General features: G+C 43.0%; 1 protein-coding gene across 1 annotated transcript in view; it reads left to right on the plus strand.

The window, feature by feature from the left end:
* The first annotated feature begins 1328 nt into the window (after positions 1-1328).
* LOC131412080 (xanthine dehydrogenase/oxidase-like) overlaps positions 1329-24314 on the plus strand; it is a 70977-nt gene continuing 47991 nt past the window's right edge. The window contains exons 1-4 of the mRNA XM_058551505.1: positions 1329-1412; positions 7375-7432; positions 10558-10654; positions 11895-12003. Of these exons, the coding sequence (XP_058407488.1) occupies positions 1371-1412; positions 7375-7432; positions 10558-10654; positions 11895-12003 (306 nt within the window). The 5' untranslated portion in view covers positions 1329-1370. The remainder of the gene's footprint in view (positions 1413-7374; positions 7433-10557; positions 10655-11894; positions 12004-24314) is intronic.

Genomic DNA, 24314 nt, shown 5'->3' on the forward strand with positions numbered 1-24314 from the left:
TGGCTCCTGGGGTGGGGAATTCCCCTACCCCAACCCTGCCCCCAGTTAATAACCATTGTTTTATGGTGACCAACCATCTCAGTTTGACCTGGACTGAAGGATTTGCCAGGGATTCAGTGCTAAAATCAACATAATTGGGACCAAGCTGGGATGATTGGTCACCCTGTAAGTGAGATTTCATCTCCCGCTTAAATAAAGGCTGTGGTGGGAAAGGGGCATTGTGTTGACAACGTGGTTGTCCTGGCAATCTTCAGGTTCCCTAAGCTGTTGCTGTCCCAGGCACAGCTGCCTAATCCTCCTTTCTTCCCCCTGTAGCCTGCCAGGTGGGTAGGGGAAGTGGCCTGTGTGTGTGTGTTTGTGAGCTGAGAGGGGCAGCTGGGTGCTGGACTACAGAGAGTCCAGCTGCCCGGGAGGCAATGTGCGTGTGTGTAATACCGGGATTTAGTGGATACTGGATGTGGGAAGGTTGTCAGCTCCGTGTTAACTTGGTCTATGCCTATGTGGTATGTGCATTTTAATTTATTTGGGATTTTGAAATATCTTTATTATGAGTTGCTCTGACAACTTATCAAGGACATTTTCCTGAGAGAAACAAATGAAAGAAAAACCTCAGAAATGGTTTGTCATCAGGAATATTTTTGCTGTGTTGTTGAGAATACATTTACAACAGTAATAACTATTTTGGTTCTTTGCAAATTTACAAAGCACTTCCAACATATATCATTTGTCCCTCAGCCTTCTGCTCTTGGTATCATTTGCATGCCCGTCAACAGAATGAAAAAACTGAGTTCTGAAGGTGACAAGTGACGTGCTGAGGTCAAATGCCAGGTTTTGCGTCTGGGTCACTGGGCTCTGCATCTTGGGACCTCCATATTCCTCCAGGCTGCGGGAGAAGGAGTCCTGCACATAAGTGCTGAGTCAGGGTTGCTGTGAACATGAATGGTAAAATGACAAGCACAGAGGTGGAGAGTGTGAATCAGCTCTATTGCCATGGCTATGACAACAGCATTCCCCCTCTCTGTCATCAGCAATTGGGAGGATGAAGCAGGTTCCATGAGGGCAGTGCCCAAGACCCGTGGTCACCTGACACCAAGGAACCCCTCCCTTGCTTAAATGTGCCTGCGCCTCTCTCTGTGCTCTTGGACACAAGTTTTGGGGATGTGATCGGCTGTGTTTGTTTGTCTTTTTCTTTTATGTAAACCAGTGACTTTTGCCAGGAACATTCTGTTTCCGGAAGCTCTAAGCTGGTTCCCTCCCATTGGTCAACTTGGTTTCATTTTATTGGAGTTTTTCAAGGTGCAGAGCAGTAATAACTGCCTGTGCCTCTTGGCAGTGAGGTATCTGGAGTTGAGGGACCCCAACTGGTGAAAATGACAGCAGACAAGTTGGTTTTCTTTGTCAATGGCAAAAAGGTAAGCAGGAGCTGGCCTTCCCTGCTCCCTGGGAAGGGATGTGCGTCCTCCAGAAGAGGGTTGTTCTTGTTTTCTCTCCTTCTTGTCCTTGTTTTCTCTCTTTCTTGTCCTTGTTTTCCTTCTCTCTCTCTCTCTCTCTCTCTCTCTTCAAAGGTGTTGCTGCATTTGGGGTAACAGTGGGGAAAGAAGACCTTCTCAGTGCAGAACACAGTCAAGATACTCAAGGGGCAAAGGAGTGAGGGGGAGGGAAGCCAGGAGAGAGGCGTCTGTGAGCTCCCCCAAGCCTACCCACTCTGCAGCAGCAGAGACCCTGGCACAAAGCTGAGAAAGGGGGACAGGGTTCTCAGTCAGATTGGAGGTCACCCACCGTGCCCCTATTTCTTGTCTAATCATCTATATCCTAAGGCTTGTTGTTCTCTTTACTGAGAGAAGGAACAGGAACGTGTTTTCTTGCTCATATCAGGATGTAAGATGTACACAGCCTTTGATTCTGATAGTTCATGTATGTAAATATAATAGCTAACTTGTGTGAGGATGTATACTGACATCTTGTGGCAAAGCACGATTTTTTTTTTCATGAAGGGCATGTTTCCCCCACCCTCTCACTTAGTTCTACATACAAATGTTGCAAATCTCTGACTTTGATAAAAATTGCCTACTGGGATGAACTTCATTGGTGCACAGGGACCTGGGGAAGCTGGGGGTGGGGTCGCGCAGGGCGGACTTATGACGTGGGTACCAGTCCTTGCAGCCCTGCGAGGGTAAGAGTCTTTGCAAATTTTAATGCAGGTGCAGGAAGAGAGGGTGCAAGCCTGTTACATTGTCTCCATCCTCCTCTTGCTCTCCCTACACCACTGCAGAGGTGTGGACGTGTCCCATCTACTTCAGCTCCCCAGTTGGGAATGAAAGGGACGGTAAAAAGGCAGCCATGGTTGCACATTGTAAACGACCATGTGGACAGTTGAGTGAGGAACGTGCCCAAGGAGCCCCCAGAGAAGGGCTGTTTTATTTGTTTTGCTCTATTGACACTTTTGAGCTGAGAAACTGGGTGACTTTTGAGATAATTTTCGAGAACTGAAATATGCCTCATAGGAGCTTAAAATGTCAAGTATGTGTTGAGTGACTAGCAAGGGAACGCCGTGAGCCATCGCAACATCAGTGCTCCAAAGGCTGTTGGATTCAGTTTGAGTGGTGCCACCAGGAGGCCCCAGGGAATGGGCTCAGCATGCTCTTTTGGGTTCAGAGTTGTCTCTCTGAGCCAATTTCTTTTCAGGATTGGCATCTGGCAGCAAACCAAGAGGTAGGGCAAAGCTTCCATATTGGTGGTTGTCAGATTTTGCATCCAACTTTTCCAACAACTTTGTTGCATTCAGCAATTGCATTGCAGAGATTTAAGAAATAGTTGCTGAATTGGCTTTCTAGAGAGGTTACTTACACAAAGGCATCTTCTGTGGAGTTTTTCAAGCAATTTTTACATCTAGTGAGAAGCTGGCTTCAATGACTTCCAAGGCCACCTCTCACTCTAAGGTTTGATTATTTACTAAGCCGTCAATTCGTATGTGACAGGACAAGGATCTGACCTTCTTTAGGGATGGTTTGCTGTGATGCACTGGACCTGGAAAGGAGCGTTTCAAGGTAAATCGGGCTTGGTGAAAATTGTTTTTCCATGTATTTTATTTTCTCTTTGGGAAAGCAATTGAATATTTTTAGATGGTATCATCACGTCAAACCCTACTGTCTCTGGAGGCTTCTACTACTGCCAGTTTCTGTGATGAATGTGCATGTTGTAATTTATAAACGTATGGCCTCTTGAGAAACTGTTGGAAAAGTGGGGAGGCAATGCAACGAGTGAGGAGGTGAAAGCAGTGCTAGAAGAATAAGACCAAGCAAAGGCGTTCCCCAGCCAAAGAAGGGCAGCCGTGTTTGTTTCCATTTCTATTCCCAAGATATTCTAGATCTTTTGTTACCGGATGTCGTGCAAAGAAGTTACCAAAGAAGCTGTTGGAATTGGTGACTCACTCTTAAATGTGAGCCTCCTACTCTTCCTGTTTCAGACCACTGTCCAGGACTCTGTCTTCACCAGCTGGGGGCCAGGAGACGGTATAAGGTGCTGACGATCAAATGCCTCACGAGCCTTCCGTGGCAGTGATGGGCCATGGTGACTACCGTTTTCACATCTTCTGATCTAGAGTCAGAATTGAAGGGAAAGAGATACCAGGATTTTGGCATTTTGTAGCAACAGGCCTTTTGAAGGGCAGGATCCTTGCGTTTCTGAGCAGTTACTCCTGGTTAGTGGAGATTGTGGCACCTGGGAGACTCTGGGAAGATTCGGCAGGCAGGGCGCAGCTGAATGTGCTCAGGAGTGATCCCCACAAGAAGCAGGTGTCAGCTACAGAGAAGCTCAGAGTGGCTTTCCCTCCCTCACTCACATTTAGCAAGCTCCTCCTCAGGCCTAAGCCTATGGGATATGTATGCACAGGAGGAATATGATCTCTAAGACCAGGCTTCTGCCTTTAGCGAGCCTGTGAACTAGTTAGAGAGGTGGATTATGATTGGGCAAAGTAATATGTTACAAAATCTATTTCACAGAAAACTGTCCCCATGAGATACTCTTCCCAGCCACTCAGCACAGTGCTGGCACAAAGTAGATACCCAGTTAACATGGACGGAATGAATGGATGAATATTAAAAGCCCTGAGAAATCCTCTATTAAAGAAATTTCTTTGTTAATTTAAAATACAAAGTTTAAAAAACTGAGAAATAAGTATATGAAGTATAAAATTTTCTTTCTGAACCATTTGAGGGTAAATTTCAGACATGCCCTTTCACCCCTCAAGCTAAGAATAAGGACGTTCTTACAGAACCACAGTCTATTTATAAAAATCAGGAAGTTTAGTATTGATATATTACTGTTACCTAATCTATAGACCTTATGCAACATTATTCCAATCTTTCCAGTAATTTCACTTATCATTTTCCCCCTCAAGCCCAGGATCCGGAATCGTGCCTTGCAGTTAGTTGTCATGTCTGTTTAGTCTCCTTAGATCTGGAACAGCTCCTTAGCTTTCCTTGACTTTTGTGACATTGATGTTCCTGAAGAGAAAAAGCCAGTTACTCTTTATAATGTCCCTCATTTTGAGTTTGTGTCATGCTTTTTTAAAATGAGACTTAGAGTCTGCATTGCAGAGAATTGGTGCATCTTCCTCAGTGTATTATGTCAGGAGGCACGTGATGCCAGTCATCCCCGTATTTCTGATGTGAACTTGCATCACGTGGGCAAGGTGGTGTCCAGCACGTTTCTCCACTGTGAGATTACTCTTTTTCCCTTTCTAATTAATAAATAATCTGTGAGAAAATGCTTTGAGACTATGTAAATATCTTGATTATCAAATTTCACCTGCTAGTTTTAGCATCCATTGATGATTCTTGACTGGATCAATAATTGTGCTGATTATAAGATGGCCAACCATGTTTATTAGTTGGCATTCTCCTGTCAGAAAGAACTTTCCCTTCTCTCCCATTTGTTTGTTTATCAATGATCAGTTTGGACTCATGAGTTTTATTTTATGTTATTTTATGTTGCTGAGGAAGATTCACCCTGAGCTAACATCTGTTGCCAATCTTCCTCTTTTTGCTTGAGGAAGATTTGCCCTGAGCTAAAATCTGTGCCAATCTTCCTCTGTTTTGTATGTGGGTTGCCGCCGTAGCATGGCCGCCAATGAGTGGCGTAGGTCCATGCCAGGGAGCCAAACCCAGGCCGCCAAAGCAGAGCATGCCGAACTTAATCACTAGGAGATGGGGCAAGCCCCATCATGAGTTTTAATTTTATTTACTGAATTATAACCCATTTTGGCCATTATTTGTTTGGATGCTCAAGTTTTACCAGAGCAATCTGCTTAACCCAGAGTTTCCTAAAAACTTCCCCACAAAGTATTTTTCCTTTGGAACACCCACTGGCATCCTATTGAGAGGGTTCCCGTGAAGTTTGCTGGGGCAAACCTTGCAGCTGTGCCATGAGCGTGGCACAGCCATTCTCTATAGGAATTCAAGAGAGGGTGGACTGCTCGTGGCTGGGGTGATATGGACAGCCTTTACTAGGGAAATGTTTGGGGTCTTCTGATAAGTCAAGATGCAGGTGAAAGAGGAATGGAATGGTCAGAGGCGTAGGAGTCAGAAGGTATAAGCTGTGTTTTCACTGGAGTATGAAGACCAGCTTGGCAAGGATGTAGGAGGGGGAAAGTCTGAACATAAAGATTGGGGACATATCGAAAAAGGCCTTGAAAGACAGCCTGAGGAACTTGGATGTTACCTTGAATTTGTGGGAGGTCGTTGAGGGTGCTGAGCAGGGAACCAGTGTGATGAAAGCAGAGCTACAGGACTCAAGGAAGGAATAACTTGCAGAGAGGTGGTGAGCTAGGAGCTCTAACTGCCTCTACAAGAAAGGTGATAAGGATCTTCATTTTGTGCATTTATGATTTCTTCTCCAAGAGAAAAGAAATGGCTCCTTTGGTGAATTTTGTAACCAAGACTTTGAAGGGACTAGACTCATGGGATGTAATTGTAAAAGTAAATTCATTTTATCTTCCACTTTCCTTTAAAGTTTATTCAAGGGGCAAATTCTGGCAGTTTCATGACCTTTTTGATTACTCTTAGTCAATAAAAAATCCTATGGTCATTTCTAGGTTTCCAAACACAGTTTCAATTCAGGACAGAGAGGTGAGGGTAGCAAGAAAGTTCTCATCTAATTGGTGCTGTTGTAAGATGGCGCGCCACCACTGGGAACGTTCAGTTGCACATCTCTTGACTTGGGGGATGTGCTGTTCTCAGGCTGGCTGCTCTCCCTCAGCTTCCAGCTTTGGGAGGTCCACTCCACACAGACTCTGTTAGAGGTCCCCTCACCTCCTGTAGTCAGTCTTCTTGAGAATGATTTAAACACCTCCAAGCCGGCTCTCTGTCATGCATGGCCTACTAGTGTCCATGGCCAACACTTCACATCTTTTGCTCTGCCACAGTCCAGGAGTGCACTCCGATTCCAACACTACCATTTCTTCTTCAGCTTGTTTGGTAAGCCTATCTCCAGCTGTTTAGATAGGCCAGACCACCACATCCCCTGTACCACAAAGGCCGCATTGGTAGCTTCACACATAGCATTGTAGAAGCCCCCTCACAAAGTATGAGGCAAACACCTCCTCCTCCCGACCTTAGAAAGACATGAGACTCGTAGTACACTTCTCTCTGAAGAAAACCCTTATCACAAATTCTCTCCCCTTAATCATTCCACATCTATACCCTTTCACCTTTGCTAACACGTGAGCAGTAGTAAAGCAGGTTTTCGTTGATTTCCTTTGATGATTTGCATCGGGAACCAGCACCTCACTTTGTAGACAAACTTCTGTTCCATCTGATTGACCATTCCATTTGCGGACCTTTGGTTTGAGATTTCCCCTCCATTTCTGACATATGTTAATGTTGTTGACTGTGATAACCCAGTGCATACAATACTCTGGTCTGAGCTCCAACAGACTGGATCTCTACTGGCTGAGAGGACACACTCCAAGAGGCCAAGCCAGAGATCTGCATGTTGTCGCTCCCAGCGGTCCCCCGCTGGGGGACCAGGTGTGCTCCAGTGGCAGGAAAGGAGAGGACATGTTTGATTGGCAGTGGGCTTTGCCTTGGTCAGCTCAGCATGGCAGGTGTAACACCCGAGTGCTCTGTGGGGGGGTCCTGAGCGCTCTGTGGGGGGTCCTGAGCTGAACACCACCTTAGAAGTTTAGAATTGAAGGATGTCAGCACCCACACAGTGTGGCTGGTAGTTAATATGATCATTCTTACGGAATTGTCAGGAAAAACACCTTAGTTTTCATACTACGTTTCCACATCCCTGTTAACTCTAGAAATTCTTGAGGAAAACAGTGGCTAAGTAGATCTATGATATATTTTTCTTTTGTTTTTGTTTTTGTAGGTGGTGGAGAAAAATGCAGATCCAGAAACAACCCTTTTGGCCTACCTGAGAAGAAAGTGTATCCTGACTTTGGAGTGGGGCGGGGGAGAGGGAGGCAGTGAGACTTGTTTTCTGGGCCTTGTGTCATTTTCTAGGGACTGGTGGGGAGGCCGTGAAGGGGAAGGAGAGAGCACTGGGTTAGGGCTCTGGGCTCCTGTGTTGGAGTTGTAGCTCTGTCACTCAGCAGCTATGTGACCCTGGGAAGTCATTTGAGCTCTCCGAGTCTCAAATTCTCAGCCGTCGAATGAGAGGATTGTCCTTTAAGGTCTCTTCCAGCTAAGACTCTAGTAACGCCAAGGTTTAATCCTGGGCCTGTAAAATGAACAGCTCTGAAAGGCCCTCATTAGCCCTGGAGAGACTCACAGTCATTCCCTCCCAGGAGGAGAGGCACCTTCCTCAGCAGATCTGTGCTAACATCTTTGCTAATACACAAATGGGCTTCCTGGGGAATGTTTCTAGCTCTGCTGAGGAGGAAGGAAAGTGAGGGGAAGAGGTGTTTGATGGGAAGGGGATGCCTGAGGTGAGGAACTGTGTAGAGGTGCCATCCATTGTGGAAATGGCGGGCACCAGGAGGCATGGGGCAAGGGACTCCTGAGGGGGACCTGGGATGCAGCTCTTCACTCAGCACGGGGAGGGCTTCTGTTAGATTCCCCATACCTTTTGTTCTTTCAGCCACCTGGAACAAAACAACAGTGGTCATATAGTAGGAGCTAACATTTAATGGGCATTTACTATACACAGGCGGCGCTCGAGGTGATGGTGTATGTTATCTCACGGGTCCCTATAGCAAGCCCTTTTGACAGAGGAGGAAGTGAGGCCTGTGTGGCTTAAGAGACTTTCCTCTCCCTCTTGTATCCTGGGAAGATGCTGGCCGAACCTGCACTAAAGCCTAAAGCCACAATCTCAACCTCCCACACAACTGGAAACTCTCCAGGGGTCTGTTGTCAGGTGACACTCATCTTGACTTGTCAACAAACCCTTTTGCTCCCAGAGGCAGGGATGTCTGGTGTCTTATCCCAGGGACATATTTTGGGACAACAAAGGATTGCTTCAACACTCACAGAAGTGAGCCTGGAACCACGGCCTTACCTCTTGGTCGTTCACCTCCTGTCAGATATTGGCTGGCTCTGGTGTACTCTGTCCTGGAGTTTCAACCCAGAGGAGGCAGGTCTGGACGTTCACAGCACAGGAATGTGGTGGCTTTTTTGTAGAGGTGAAATCACTCTGTAGGATCAGAGGACTCATGGAGCTCCATTTCCAGCCCATCTCCTTGGGTGTTCTGGAAGGAGAGGCTCATTCTCAGCGATTGTTGACATCAATTTAGTTTTCTAGCAAAGTTTTGAAGGCCCAAAGGCTTCAGATGTTCCTCTTCAGAGCAATTGTCTGGTTTAAAGGTGAGCTCTCAAATGAAATCCCAGACTGAAAGTTGGCACATAAACATGAGTCCTTGTGGCTTGTGGCCACCTGTGCTGAGAGTCGTTTGTGGGAGTGCCAGCAGGAGATAAGAGCCTGAGAGTCGTTTGTGGGAGTTCCAGCAGGAGATAAGAGCGCAGCATTGCCTTCTACCTCGGCTTCCAGGAAGGTCCCCAGGCTAGAAGACTTTGCTAGACTTTGGGCTGCTACCGTTGATCTTCACGTGCCCCCGGACTTGTCTGAACTGCTGATAACTGCACATATCATGACTAGTGAAAAGAGTGACTTAGGACATAGAAAGCCCTCCCCAGATGTGTTTGGAAGGAGGCAGCCCCATGGTGAAGGAGGATCCCCCACATCTGGAGTCAGATGACCATGTTGGGTCCTAACACTCAAGGTGACGCGAATGACTGTGTTACCTTGCAGGGCTCACATTGGCTCTCGGGTCTCAGGTTTTTTTTTCTTTTTTTTTTTTAATCTGTGGGGAAATAGGAGTTCCTGCCCCAACTGCTGACTAAATTATTGTGAAGATGAAATGGGTCCGTGGGCGTAAGGGCTGTTCAAGTATAAGATGTTATGTCATTGTTAGTTTTATTTTGAAAATGAGAGAAGTGACAAGACAATAATGACCTCAGCCCCCTCTGTCCTCAGTAGGTAGCTGGATGGCTTAAAGGCCAGCAGGGCTGAAGGAAAAGCAGCAACGCATCCCAGGTGTCTCAGGGAAAGTGGCCGCCATAATCTGTGAATGGCTTATTACACAGGCACTTTTACAAACGCAAAGTATCATGTTATTTCTTCAAGTATATGTGAGAGATGGCTTCAGTATTGGTCCCTGATCTCAAAAATATCTTCATTTTAATTTCTGTTCACATATCCTATGGGCTGGATATTCAAAAGCTCCTGGTCCAGGCCTGATTTTGGTTCCCCGCACTTCATCAGCCGAAAAAGTATAGGGTGAAAAGTCGGGACCCAGCAAGTCCCAGAACAGATCGATGTCTCTGTGTAGCTTGAATGCCTTCATTGCATGCCCAGCTGGGTTGACGTGAGGGCTGCCCCTGGAGTAAAGCCAAGAATTAAAGCCTGGAGTGAAGCCTAGAGCCGCAATCTTAACCTCCCACACATACTGGAAACTTTCCAGGGGTCTGTTGTCAGGGGATGTTCATCCTGACCTCTGTCAACAAACCCTTTTGCTCCCAGAGGCAGGGATGTCCGGTGGCTTATTCCAGGGACATATTTTGGGACAACAAAGAATTGCTTCAGCACTCACAGAAGCAAGCCTGGAATCCTGGCCTTACCTCTGGTTCATTCACCTCCTATGCTCAGTCTTTGAGGTGCCTGATTGACCTGCCCAGTGAGACCACAGTGTTGGGGGCCTAGAAGACCACAGCGTGAAGACCCTGACACCAAGAAAATCTTCAGATCTCAAGTCCCAGTCAAGTTCAAGTCCTAGAACTCAAGTTCCAGGGGATGACACTTGGGTGCTGCCTGATAGGACCCTGAAGATGTTCCCCTTCTGTAGAGTGGAGATGGCCTGTTCCCTGCCTTCCTGGGGTGCAGTGCAGGCTCTCTGAACGAGGAGGCCCTGAGGGTATGCTGCCTCCTTGGGGAGAGGGGCCTAAGCCCGTGTGTGGCAGTGGATGGCTCTACACTCGCAGCCCTGCCCAGGCACTTCTCAGCAGCCCAGCAAAGACTCTTCTCTGAGTTCCTCTTCCTTAACCCGTGACCATCCAGTGGGGCTGAGCGGGACCAAGCTGGGCTGTGGAGAAGGGGGCTGCGGGGCGTGCACCGTGATGTTTTCCAAGTACGATCGTCTCCAGAACAAGATTGTGTATCCTTTGCCTGCTGACTGATTGCCTGTGTGAGGACTATGATGCAGGGGACAGCTTGTGAGTGAGTGCCTGTGTGTGTGTGCACATGTGACCTTTCTAAAATCAAGACTCATTTCACCTCCCATGAAATCTTTCAGTAGGTGTCCATTGCCCCCAGGATAAAATCCAATCTCTTTGCTTAACACATGAAGGCCTTCCCAGTACGCCCCGTCTTTCCTCTCCAGTTTCCTCTCTCTTCATGAGCCCAGCACTCCATTCACGCAGAGACAATTGTGAACTACTAATGCTCCGTGCTCACTAATTTCTTGGTCTTGGTATTAGCTATTTTCCAAGTCTTGGATGTCCTTTCTTCCAGGACTTCTCTACCTGGCTAACTCTTACTAGCTTTTTAGGACTGGGCCAAAAATTACCTCCTCCAGGAAGGCTTCCTTGATCTCCCAAGATTGGGTTAGGTGCGCTTTGTCTGTGCTAGTCCCATAGTGCCCTGTGTACTTCCCATAAGATATTTAAATGTACTGATGTACTTTCCATAAGATATTTAAATTGCATCTTTGCACTGGCTTCTATTTTCCTGGGTTGATTGCAAACTATAGAAGAACAGAGATTTTGTCTTATTCACCGTTATTTCTCAGCCCTCAGCAGGGCATCTGGCATGTGGTTGGCACTCACGACCTGATGGTGATTGTATAAACGAATGAGTGATGCATAAAGGAACGGATGCGAGCAAGCTCTCTCTAAGCGGTTAGTGTCTCATGTGCCCTGGGGATTTTCCCCTCGATTCTCCCCACAGAGGAATGGGGGAAATAGACGTGGATGAAAGCAGGGAAGCCAAAGTGACTGGAAGTTTTGAAGTTGAAGAGGCTAAGGAAGGGCCCTGCACAGAGAGGAGCAAGTACTGGACCTGGAACAGGCCAGAAACTCAGCCTCCGGGGTCGGGCTGAGTAAGACCCTGGTGAAAGTGACCCTAGCTCCCTTGCTCCAGCTCGGAGGCTTAGGGTGCAGTGATGCCCAACTCCACAGGACTCTGGAGGGGCTCAGGCCTCACCTGGAGGGAGAGCTTCCTTTGTTCCTAGCCCAGAGTCTTGGATGGAGAGGTGAGGACACTTGTAGAAGAGACAAGAACATAATGTCGAGTGAAGAGAAATGACACAAAGCGTCACCGAGTCTCCCAGGCCCTGCCCTCAGGTTCACTCTGATGACCTGAGGGGACAATGGAATGACCTTAATATGGGGTTCCAGCCACTTTCCTGCCAATGCCTGCCTGGCCCCCATCTGCTCCTTGCACCACGTTGCCGTGACGACCGTGGAAGGAATAGGAAGCACAAAGTCGAGGCTGCATCCTGTGCAGGTAACCAGGGGAAAGGGAGGCTCATGCCAAGGCTTAGGACTTGGTTTGTGTTCCCGGGCTGAATGTCACTGCCGGCCCCCTCCACATCTCCTCAGGGGCTTTAAGGCAGAGAGAGGAGGCGCCCAAGCCTGAAGCTCCCTCCTGTGGTGGGGGTGGATGTAACACCGCATGGCCCTGAGAGAACCAAGAGGTCAGCTGGCTCTGGTGGCCAGGGCAGTCCAGCTGTGCCAGAACTGGAGGGAGGAGAGGCAGGGGAACGTCCTCCCCTTGCTTCCTAGATTCAAGATTCCAGATGCTCTGTGCCCCTTGATAGAAAGCACACCTACTGCCTGCTCCCTCGAATGGTAATTCCATTGCACCTGTTGCCTCTCACCGCAGATAATACAAATGTGGACTGCTGGTCTCCACCCTCACTAAATTGGAGGTTAGCAAGGGCTGAGCGAGAGCATAGAGACATACGAGTGTCTGACCACGGCTCTCTCCCTGGTGGTGTCAGGCCACCTGGGAACGGATTGAAATCAGGGATGCTTCTGGCAAGAATGGGCAGTAACCTGGGAGGTTTTGTGGCAAGAATCAGGAGGCTCTTAGGCAAAGTAGAATGGAGCGTAATGGGAGCAAAGCACTCTAGGAAGGAAAGGCCAGTGTTCCCAGTGCTGGGAAAACCGAGGTAGGGGGTCTTTGGGAGATTCCAATCACAGAAAGTGCCAAGGCTAGGCCTAGGTCTTAACCCTCCCTTGATGATTCGAGGAGACGGCGTATTCAGATCACACCTTCCTTGGACACCTTATGTGAATCTTGGAGCCAGGGCCTCCAATTGAGCAAGGTGACTATAGTCCTTGGGAGGAGCATCTTAGACCACCATGGGAGGTCAGAGCAGGGTGAGGGTGGTATTACTTCACCTCTACAGCTTTGTTTCTTAGTTAGGAAAAGGGAAAATTACTAAATTTGCCCAACCCACAGGAGATATGAGAAGGTGAATTAGGGCTTGTAATTTTCTTTTATTTTTTATTCTTTTATTGTGGTAACATTGGTTTATAACATTATATAAATTTCAGGTGTACATCATTATATTTCTGTTTCTGTGTACATTATATCATATTCAGCACCCAAAGACTAATTACAATAACCCCTTTCACCCTCCTGCCTCCCCTCTTCCCTCTGGTAACCATCAATCCAATCTCTGTCTCTATGTGTTTGTTGTTGTTTTTATCTTCTATTTGTGAGTGAGATTATACAGTATTTGACTTTCTCCCTCTACTTATTTTGCTTAGCATAATATCCTCAAGGTCGATCCATGTTATCACAAATGGCCAAATTTCATTCTTTTTTTATAGCTGAGAAGTATTCCTTTGTGTATGTATTATCACATCTGTATCCATTCAAGCCTTGATGGGCACCTAGGTTGCTTCCAAGTCTTGGCTATTGTGAATAACGCTGCAATGGACATAGGGGTGCATGTATCTTTACACATATTTATCTTTGGATAAACACTCAGCAGTGGAATAGCTGGATCCTATGGTAGTTCTATTCTTAATTTTTTGAGAAATCTCCATACTGTTTTCCATAGTGGCTGCACCAGTTTGCACTCCCACCAGCAGTGTATGAGAGTTCCCATTTCTCCACATCCTCCTCAACACTTGCTATTTCCTGTCTTGTTTATTATAGCCATTCTGACAGATGCGAGGTAATATCTCATTGTAGTTTTGATTTGAATTTCCCTGATAATTAGTGATGTTGAACATCTTTTCATGTGCCTGTTGGCCATCTGTATATCTTCTTTGGAGAAATGTCTGTTCAGATCTTTTGCCCATTCTTTAATTGGGTTGTTAGTTTTTTTGTTGTTGAGATGTATGTGTTCTTTATATATTTTGGATCTTAACCCCTTATCAGGTATATGGTTTGCAAATATCTTCTCCCAATTGTTAGGTTGTCTTTTCGTTTCCTTGATGGTTTCGTTTGCTGTGCAGAAGCTTTTTGGTTTGATGTAGTCCCATTTTTTTTTTTTTCTATTGTTTCCCTTACTGAGTCAGACATGGTACCTGAAAATATGCTGCTAAGACCAATGTCAAAGAGTGTACTGCCTATGTTTTCTTCTAGAATTTTCATGGTTTCAGGACTTACATTCAAGTCTTTAATTCATTTTGAGTTAATTTTTGTGTATGGTGTAAGATAATGGTCTACTTTCATTTTTTTGCACGTGGCTGTCCAGTTTTCCTAACACCATTTATTGAAGAGACTTTCCTTTCTCCAGTATATGTCCTGGCTCCCTTGTCAAAAATGAGCTGTCCATAGATGTGTGGATTTATTCCTGGGAGCTTGATTCTGTACCATTGATTTGTGTGTCTGTTTTTGTGCCAGTACCATGCTGTTTTGGTTACTATTGCTTTGTAGTATATTTTGAAGTCAAGGAGTATGACACCTCCAGCTTTGTTCCTTTTTCTCAGGATTCCTTTTGTTGTTCCATATAAATTTTAGGATTCTTTGTTCTATTTCTGTGAAAAATGTCATTGGAACTTTGATAGGGATTGCATTGAATCTGTAGATTGCTTTAGGAAGTATGGACATTTTAACTTTGTTAATTTTTCCAATCCAAGATCATAGAATACCTTTCCATTTCTTTGTGTCTTCTTCAATTTCTTTCAACAATGTTCTATAGTTTTCAGTGTACAGGTCTTTCACTTCTTTGGGTAAGTTTATTCCGAGGTATTTTATTCTTTTTATTGCAATTGTAAATGGGATTGTATTCTTAATTTTTCTGCTGCTTCATTGGTAGTGTATAAAAACCCAAGTGATTTTTGTATGTTGATTTTTTATCCTGCAACTTTATCATATTCATTTATTATTTCTAAAAATTTTTTGGTGGATTCTTTAGGGTTATCTATATATAAAACCATGTCATCTGCAGATCGTGATAGTTTCACTTCTTCCTTTCCCATTTGGACCCCTCTTATTTCTTTCTCTTGCCTGATTCCTCTGGCTAGGACTTACAATACTGTGTTAAGTAGGAGTGGTGAAAGTGGGCATCCTTGCCTGGTTCCTGTTCTTAGATAGATAGCTTTCAGTTTTTCTCCATTGAGGATGATATTAGCTGTAGGTTTGTCATAGATGGACTTTATTATGTTGAGGTACTTTCCTTCTATACCCATTTTATTCAGGGTTTTTATCATAAATGGATACTGAATCCAGATACTGTATCGTGTCAAATGCTTTCTCTGCATCTGTTGATATGATCATGTGATTTTTATTCTTCATTTTGTTAATGTGGTGTATCATGTTGATCGATTTGTGGATGTTGAACCACCCCTGCATCCCTGCAATAAATCGTATGTGATCATGGTGTATGATCTTTTTCATGTATTGTTGTATTCAATATGCTAGAATTTTGTTGAGGATTTTTGCATTGATGTTCATCAGTGATATCGGCCTGTAATTTCCTTTTTTTTTCTTGTCCTTGTCTGATTTTGGTGTGAGGGTAATGTTGGTTTCATCAAACGAGTTAGGAAGCTTCCCCTCCTTTTCAAATTTTTGGAAGAGTTTGAGAAGGATAGGTGTTAAGTCTTCTTTGAATATTTGGTAGAATTCACCAGGTAAGCCATCTGGTCCTGGACTTTTATTTTTTGGGAGGTTTTGTTTTTATTTATTTTTCCCCCAAAGCCCCAGTAGATAGTTGTATGTCATAATTGCACATTTTTCTAGTGGCTATATGTGGGACGTGGCCTCAGCATGGCCGGAGAAGCGGTGCGTCGGTGCGCGCCCAGAGTTCCAAACCCGGGCCGCCAGCAGCGGAGTGCGCGCACTTAACCACTAAGCCATGGGGCCGGCCCTTTTGGGAGGTTTTTGATTCCTGTTTTGATCTCCTTACTGGTGATTGGTCTATTCAAATTGTCTATTTCTTCTTGATTCAGTTTTGCAAGGTTGTATAAATCTTAGAATTTATCTGTTTCTTCTAGATATCCAATTTGTTGGCATGTAGCTTTTCATAGTATTCTCTTATAATCTTTTGTATCTCTGAGGTATCTGTTGTAATTTTTTCTCTTTCATTTCTGATTTTATTTATTTGAGCCTTCTCTCTTTTTCTTGGTGAGTCTAGCTAAAGGTTAGTCAATTTTGTTTATCTTTTCAAAGAACCATCTCTTTATTTCATTGACTTTTTCTATTGCTTTTTTAGTCTCTATTTCATTTATTTCTGCTCTGGTTTTTATTATTTCCTTCCTTCCAGTGCTTTTGGGCTTTGTTTGTTCTTCTTTTTCCAGTTCCTTTAGGTGTACTGTTAGATTGTTTATTTGAGATTATTCTTGTTTGTTGAGGTAAGGCTGTATTGCTGTAAACTTCCCACATAGACCCCCTTTTGCTGTATGCCATAAATTTTATGTCATATTTTCATTCTCATTAATCTTTAGGTATTTTTTAATTTCTCCTTTGATTTCTTCATTGACCCAACCGTTGTTCAGTAGCATTTTATTCAATCTCTATGTATTTGTGGCTTTTCTGATTTACTTCCTGTAGTTGATTTCTAGTTTCATACCATTGTGGTCAGGAAACATGCTTTGTATTATTTAAATCTTCTTAAATTTTTTGAGACTTGTTTTGAGGCCTCGTATGTGATCAATCCTGGAGAATGTTCCATGTGCATTTGAAAAGAATGTGTATTCTGCAGTTTTTGGGTGGAATGCTCTGTATATATCCCCTAAGTCCAAGTGGTCTAATATGTCATTTAAGACCAATGTGTCCTTATTGATCTTCTGTTTGGATGATCTATCCTTTGGTGTAAGTGGAGTGTTAAAGTCCCCTACTATTATTGTGTTACTGTCTGTTTCTCCTTTTACGTCTGTTAATAATTGCTTTATATATTTAGGTGCTCCTATGTTGGGTACATAGACATTTAGAAGTGTTATATCCTCTTGTTGGATTGTTGTCTTTATCATTATGTAGTGCCCTTCTTTATCTCTTGTTACAGTTTTTGTTTTAAAGTCTATTTTGTCTGATATAAGTATGGCTACCCTAGCTTTCTTTTCATTGCCATTTGCATGGAGTATCTTTTTCCATCCCTTCACTTTCAGTTTGTGAGTGTCCTTAGGTCTGAAGTGTGTTTCTTACAAGCAGCATATATATGGGTCTTATTTTTTTATTGATGTTTTAATAGTTTATAACATTGTGAAATTTGGGGTTGTACATTTTTGTTTGTCCATCACCATATATATGTCTCCCTTCACCCCTTGTGCCCACCCCCTACCCCCATTGCCCCTGGTAACTGCAATACAGTTTTCTCTGTCCATGTGTTGGTTTATATTCCACATATGAGTGAGATCATACAGTGTTTGTCTTTATCTCTCTGGCTTATTTCACTTAACATAATACCCTCCAGCCCCATCCATGTTGTTGCAAATGGGACGATTTTGTCTTTTTTTATGGCTGAGTAGTATTCCATTGTATATATATACCATATCTTCTTGAATCAATCATCAGTTGAGGGACACTTAGGTTGCTTCCACTCCTTGGCTATAGTGAATAATGCTGCAATGAACATAGGGATGCATAAGCCTCTTTGGATTGTTGATTTCAGATTCGTTGGATAGATTCCCAGTAATGAGACAGCTGGATCATAGGGTATTTCTATTTTTAATTCTTTGAAGAATCTCCATACCATTTTCCATAGAGGCTTGACCAGTTTGCATTCCCACCAGCTGTGTAGGAGGGTTCCTGTTTCTCTACATCTTCTCCAACATTTGTTGTTTTTTGTCTTGGTGATTATAGCCATGCTAATGGGCGTGAGGTGATATCTTAGTGTTGGTTTGATTTGCATTTCCCTGATGATTAGCGATGTTGAACATCTTTTCATGTGCCTATTGGCCATCTGTATATCGATCTTCTTTGGAGAAGTGTCTGTTCATTTCCTCTGCCCATTTTTTGATCGGGTTGTTTGTTTTTTTGTTGTTCAGTTGTTTGCGTTCTTTATATATTATGGAGATTAACCCCTTGTCAGATATATGTTTTGCAAATATTTTCTCCCAGCTGGTGGGTTGTCTGTTCATCTTGATTCTGGTTTCATTTGTGTTGTAGAAGCTCTTTAATCTGATAAAGTCCCACTTGCTTATTTTTTCTTTAGTTTCCCTAGTCTGGGTAGGCATGTCATCTGAAAAGATTCCTTTATGACCAATGTCAAATAATGTATTGCCTATATTTTCTTCTATGAGTTTTATACTTTCAGGTCTCAGCTTCAGGTCTTTGATCCATTTTGAGTTAATTTTTGTGAATGGCAATAGCAGATGGTCCACTTTCATTCTTTTGCATGTGGCTGTCCGGTTTTCCCAACACCATTTATTGAAGAGAATTTCCTTTCTCCATTGTATGTTCTTAGCGCCTTTGTTGAAAATTAGCTGTCCGTATATGTGTGATTTTATTTCTGGGCTTTTAATTCTGTTCCATTGACCTGTGTGTCTGTTTTTGTACGAGTACCATGCTGTTATGATTACTATTGCTTTGTAGTATGTTTTGAAGTCAGAGATTGTGATGCCTCCAGCTTTGTTCTTTTTTCTTAGGATTGCTTTAGCTATTTGGGGTCTTTTGTGGCCCCATATGAATTTTAGTATTCTTTTTTCTATTTCTGTGAAGAATGTCATTGGGATTCTGATTGGGATTGTGTTGAATCTGTAGATTGCTTTAGGTAATATAGACATTTTAACTATGTTTATTCTTGCAATCCATGTGCATGGCATATCTTTCCATTTCTTTATGTCATCATCGATTGCTTTCAATAATGTGTTGTAGTTTTCATTGTATAGGTCTTTCACCTCCTTGGTAAGATTTATTTCTAGATATTTTATTCTTTTTGATGTAATTGTAAATGGTATTATCTTTTTGAGCTCTCTTTCTGTTAGTTCGTTATTAGCATACAGAAATGCAACTGATTTTTGTAGATTGATTTTGTACCCTGCGACTTTGCTGTAGTTGTTGATTGTTTCTAATACTTTTCTAATGGATTCTTTTAGGGTTTTCTATATATAAAATCATGTCATCTGCAAATAGGGAGAGTTTCACTTCTTTGTTGCCTTTTTGGATTCCTTCTATTCTTTTTACTTTCCTACTTGTTCTGGCCAAAACCTCCAGTACTATGTTGAATAAGAGTGGTGAGAGTGGGCAGCCCTGCCTCGTTCCTGTTCTCAGAGGAATGGCTTTCAGTCTTTCCTCATTGAGTATGATGTTGGCTGTGGGTTTGTCATAAATAGCCTTTATTATGTTGAGGTACTTTCCTTCTATACCCATTTTGTTGAGAGTTTTTATCATAAATAGATGTTGTATCTTGTCAAATGCCTTCTCAGCCTCTATTGAGATGACCATGTGGTTTTTATTCTTTGTTTTGTTCATGCGGTATATCACGTTGATTGATTTGCAGATGTTGAACCATCCCTGCATCCCTAGTATAAATCCCAATTGATCGTGGTGTATGATCTTTTTAATGTATTGCTGTATTCAGTTTGCCAATATTTTGTTGAGGATTTTTGCGTCTATGTTCATAGAGATATTGGTCTGTAGTTTTCCTTCTTTGTATTGCCTTTGTCCGGCTTTGGTATCAGGGTGATGTTGGCCTCATAGAATGAGTTAGGAAGTGTTCCATCTTCCTCTATTTTTTGGAGTAGTTTGAGAAGGAGGAGTATTAAATCTTCTTTGAATGTTTGGCAAAATTCACTGGAGAAGCCATCTGCTCCTGGGATTTTATTTTTTGGGAGGTTTTTGATTACTATTTCAATCTCTTTACTTGTGATTGGTCTATTCATATTCTCCATTTCTTCTTGGTTCAGTTTTGGGAGGTTGTATGAGCCTAAGAACTTATCCATTTCTTCTGGATTGTCCAATTTGTTGGCATATAATTTCTCATAGTATTCTCTTATAATCCTTTGTATTTCTGTGGTATCTGCTGTAATTTCTCCTTTTTCACTTCTAATTTTATTTACTTGAGTCTTTTCTCTTTTTTTCTTAGTCAGTCTGGTTAAGGGTTTGTCAATTTTGTTTATCTTCTCAAAAAACCAACTCTTTGTTTCAATAAACCTTTCTACTGTTTTTTTTTTTGGTCTCAATTTCATTTATTTCTGCTCTGATTTTTATTATTTCTCTCCTTCTGCTGACTTTGGGCTTTGTCTGTTCTTCTTTTTCGAGTTCTGTTAGGTGTAATTTATGGTTGCTTTCTTGGGCTTTTTCTTTTTTATTAAAGTGGGCTTGTATCACTATGAGTTTCCCTTTCAGGACCACTTTTGCTGCATCCCATATGATTTGGTATGGCATATTTTCATTTTCGTTTGTTTCCAGATATTTTTTCATTTCTCCTTTAATTTCATCAATGATCCATTGGTTGTTCAGTAGCATGCTGTTTAATCTCCACATTTTTGTCACTTTCCCAGGTTTTTTTTTGTGGTTGATTTCCAGTTTCATAGCATTATGGTCTGAAAAAATGATTGTTATGATTTCAATCTTCTTAAATTTATTGAAGCTTGCTTTGTTTCCCAACATATGGTCTATCCTTGAGAATGTTCCATGCATGCTTGAGAAGAATGTGTAGTCAGATGTTTTTGGATGGAGTGCTCTGTATATGTCTACTAAGTCCATCTCGTCCAGTTTTTCATTTAAGTTCACTATTTCTTTATTGACTTTCTGTCTGGATGATCTATCCATTGATGTAAGCAGGGTGTTAAGATCCCCTACTATTATTGTCTTGTTGTTAATGTCTCCTTTTAGGTTTGTTAATAGTTGCCTTATGTACTTTGGTGCTCCTATGTTGGGTGCATATATATTTATAAGTGATATGTCTTCTTTATGGAGTGTCCCTTTTATCATTATATATTTCCCTTCTTTGTCTCTCTTAACCTGTTTTATCTTGAAGTCTACTTTGTCTGATATGAGTATGGCAACACCTGCTTTCTTTTGTTTGCCATTAGCTTGGAGTATTGTCTTTCATCCTTTCACTCTGAGTCTGTGCTTGTCTTTAGAGGTGATTTGGTCTTATTTTTTTTGATCTGATCGGCCACCCTATGCCTTTTGATTGGAGCATTTAGTCTATTGACATTTAAAGTAGCTATTGAAAAGAATGTACTGATTGCCATTTTATTACTTTTTTTCTGAGTGTTTTAGTAGTTCTCTGTTCTGTTCTTCTTCCTCTGCTCTCTTCCCTTGTGGTTTGATGGCTTTCTTTAGTATTATGTTTGGGTTCCTTTCTCTTAATTTTCTGTGTATTTAAAATAGGTTTCTGGTTTGTGATTACCATGAAGTTCGTATATAATAACTTATGTATATAGCAATCTATATTAAGTTGATGGTCTCTTTAGTATGACCTCTTGCTAAAAGGTCTACTCTTTTACTCCCCTCCACATTTTATGTTTTCGTGTTCATATCTAACCTCTTTTCTTGAGTGTATGTATCCATTACCCTCTTATCATGGAAATAGATAATTTTAGTACTTTTGTCTTTTGACCTTCATATTAGCTTCATAGGTGGTTGATCTGCTACCTTTATTGTATATTTGCCTTTACCAGTGATTTTTTGTTTGTTTTATTGATAATTTTCTCATTCCTATTTGTGCTCTTCTCTTTTCCACTTAAATACGTCCCCTTAGAATTTCTTGTAAAGCTGGTTTCTTGGTGATAAACTCCTTTAGTTTTTGCTTGTCTGGGAAACTTTATCTCTCTCTATTCTAAATGATAACCTTGTCGGGTAGAGTATTCTTGGCTGTAGGTTTTTTCCTTTCAGCACTTTAAATATATCTTGCCACACCCTTCTGGCCTGTAAGATTTCTGCTGAGAAGTCAGCTGATAGCCTTATGGTGTTTCCTTTGTATGTAACTTTTTGCCTTTACCTTGCAGCTTGTAGGGTTCTCTCTTTATCTTTAATTGTTGACATTTTAATTATAATGTGTCTTGGTGTGGGCCTCTTTGGGTTTATCTTCTTTGGTGCTCTCTGTGCTTCCTGTATGTGGATGTCTGTTTCCTTCCTTAGGTTAGGAAAGTTTTCAGCTATTATTTCTTCAAATAAATTCTCCACCCCTTTGTCTCTCTCTTCTCCTTCTGGGACACTTATTACACGGATGGTAGTGTGCTTGATGTTGTCCCAGAAGTCCCTTAAATTGTCCCTGTTATTTTTAATTATTTTTTCTTTTATCTATTCAGCTTGGATGATTTCCTCTAGGGTTTCGTCTAGCTCACTGATCCGTTCTTCTGTATCGTTTACTCTGCTATTGAGTCCCTCTAGTGAATTTTTCATTTCCCATATTGTAGTCTTCATTTCTGATTGGTTCTTTTTTATATTTTCCAATTCTTTATTGAATTTCTCACTGAGTTCACCCTTTCTTCTCCCAAGGTCAGTGAGCATCCTTATGACTATTAGTTTGTACTCTTTTTCAGGTACATTGTTTATTTCTGTTTAGTTCTTTTTCTGGGGTTTTGTCTTGTTCTCTTACTTGGAAAGTATTCCCTTGTCTCCTCATTTTGCATCTTTCTCTGTGCTTATATCTATGTATTAGGTAGGTCAGCTACATGTCCTGATCTTGGAGAGGTGGGCTTATGTAAGAGGTGCCTTATGAGGCCCAGCAGTGTGCTTCTTTCTCATCACCAGTTTCAGATGTTCCAGGAGTGCCCCCTGTGTGGGCTATGTGTTTCCTTCTGTTATGGCAGGGTTGCTCTTGCTGCAGGTGTTTGGGAGTCTAGGCTGTCCTCCTGGCCGGCTGGTTGCAATGCTCAGCTGAATGTGGCTGCTATGGTTCTTTCAGTCAGTTTATTGGGCATGGGGGGCCCCAGCACAGTTGGCTGCAAGGTCTAATAGCACATTCCTGTGGCAGTTTTTCTGTTAAGTGAGTAGGCCTGCAGCATGGCTGGTTGCTAGGCTCAAGGGCTTATAATTGCAGCAACCCTCTGGCGTACAAAGCTGTTGTCAGCTCTCTCAGGGTTGCAGCTGAGTGGGGCTAGCCCCAGACTTGGGAGCACCAATTGTTTCAGGCTTTGTTTCAGGAAGGTGGGGCTGATCCCTTATGTGGCTGTTTGAGAAGCACAAGTCTACTGCAATTGACAGACCCCACTACCCACAGGATCACACACCCTGTCAACACAGTCCTGTTCCATGCGTGTGCCCTGACCCACTGAAGTGGACTCAGTCACCCCATGCAGGGGCCCCACACACTACACCAGTGCAGACCCACCCCTCATACACGTTCTTGCTTGCAGAGGCAGACCCACTCGCCAGGCTACAAAGGTTCCAGGCACCCCACATATGCGGGCCCACAAGTTGCCCAAGGGCTTGCTGTTGGGTCAGTCCAGAACTTAGGGCAGGCTTCCTGCCCTGACTAAACTGGATTAAATTGGTGCTCTAGTTCGGGGGTCGGGGGCAGACCCTGGGCTAACAGAGCAGGGGAAGAACTTCAGTGGTGTCTGCCAGTGTCTTTGTCAGCACGCCTGTACCAGGTCACAATAATGGCTGCCACCAATGTCTCAGTCTCTGGGTAGGTCTCACCTCTCACTGAGATGCACCCAGAGCTATCAGGTGAGTCTCTTTTCACCAAAGGACTGTGCACCTTTCTTTCTGGTGATTTTAGTTTGCTTTCTGAAACAGGTGAATTTGTGCATGGGACCTTTAAAAACAGGCTTTTTTTTTCTGTTATGTCTGATAGCTTTTCTGGAGGTATTCCCCATTGTTGTTAATAGCCAGCAAAGCCAGTTATTATGACTCTTGTCTTAGTTGTGCTGAGTCCAAAAGCCGCTTATTGTGGTAACGCTCCCCTGCTCAGATCCCCCACTCCTCCAGGGAAGGCTTCGTGCCTTAAGGTTCCTCCAGCTGGCCATGAAGCCCTCCAGCTAGAAGGTGACTTCTTTCTCTCCAGAAAGGAATTTCTGCCGCTTCCACCTCAGTCAGCACCATCCCTTGTTGTAGCGGTTCTTTTTACCCAGTTTTAAGTTCTCTCTTAGGGGCAATTGTTCCAAAAATAGTTGTAAATTTGTTGTGTCGGTGGGAGGAAGTGAGTTCAGAGTCTGCCTATGCTGCCATCTTGACACCGTCCGGGGCTTGTATTTTTCTTTGAGGCAAATAGATGAAAGAAAGAGTGAACAGTTTAAACACTGGGATCATATCCATATCATCAGGCTAAAACAATCCCTTTACAATGGTACAGATCCTTATGCTTGATGTACTTATTTTGGCTCCAGATAAACTATAGAGCCAGATTCACTTCTCCCTTGTCCATTTATTTCTTTTCTCTCAGTTTCTGTGACACTAGGTTTTCATTTTCCTCCTATCTCTATGTTCACAGCATGTGCTGCCTCCTCCTCTGCTCAATC

This window comes from Diceros bicornis, chromosome 12, assembly GCF_020826845.1.
Source record: "Diceros bicornis minor isolate mBicDic1 chromosome 12, mDicBic1.mat.cur, whole genome shotgun sequence".
Classification (NCBI taxonomy): Eukaryota; Metazoa; Chordata; class Mammalia; order Perissodactyla; family Rhinocerotidae; genus Diceros; species Diceros bicornis.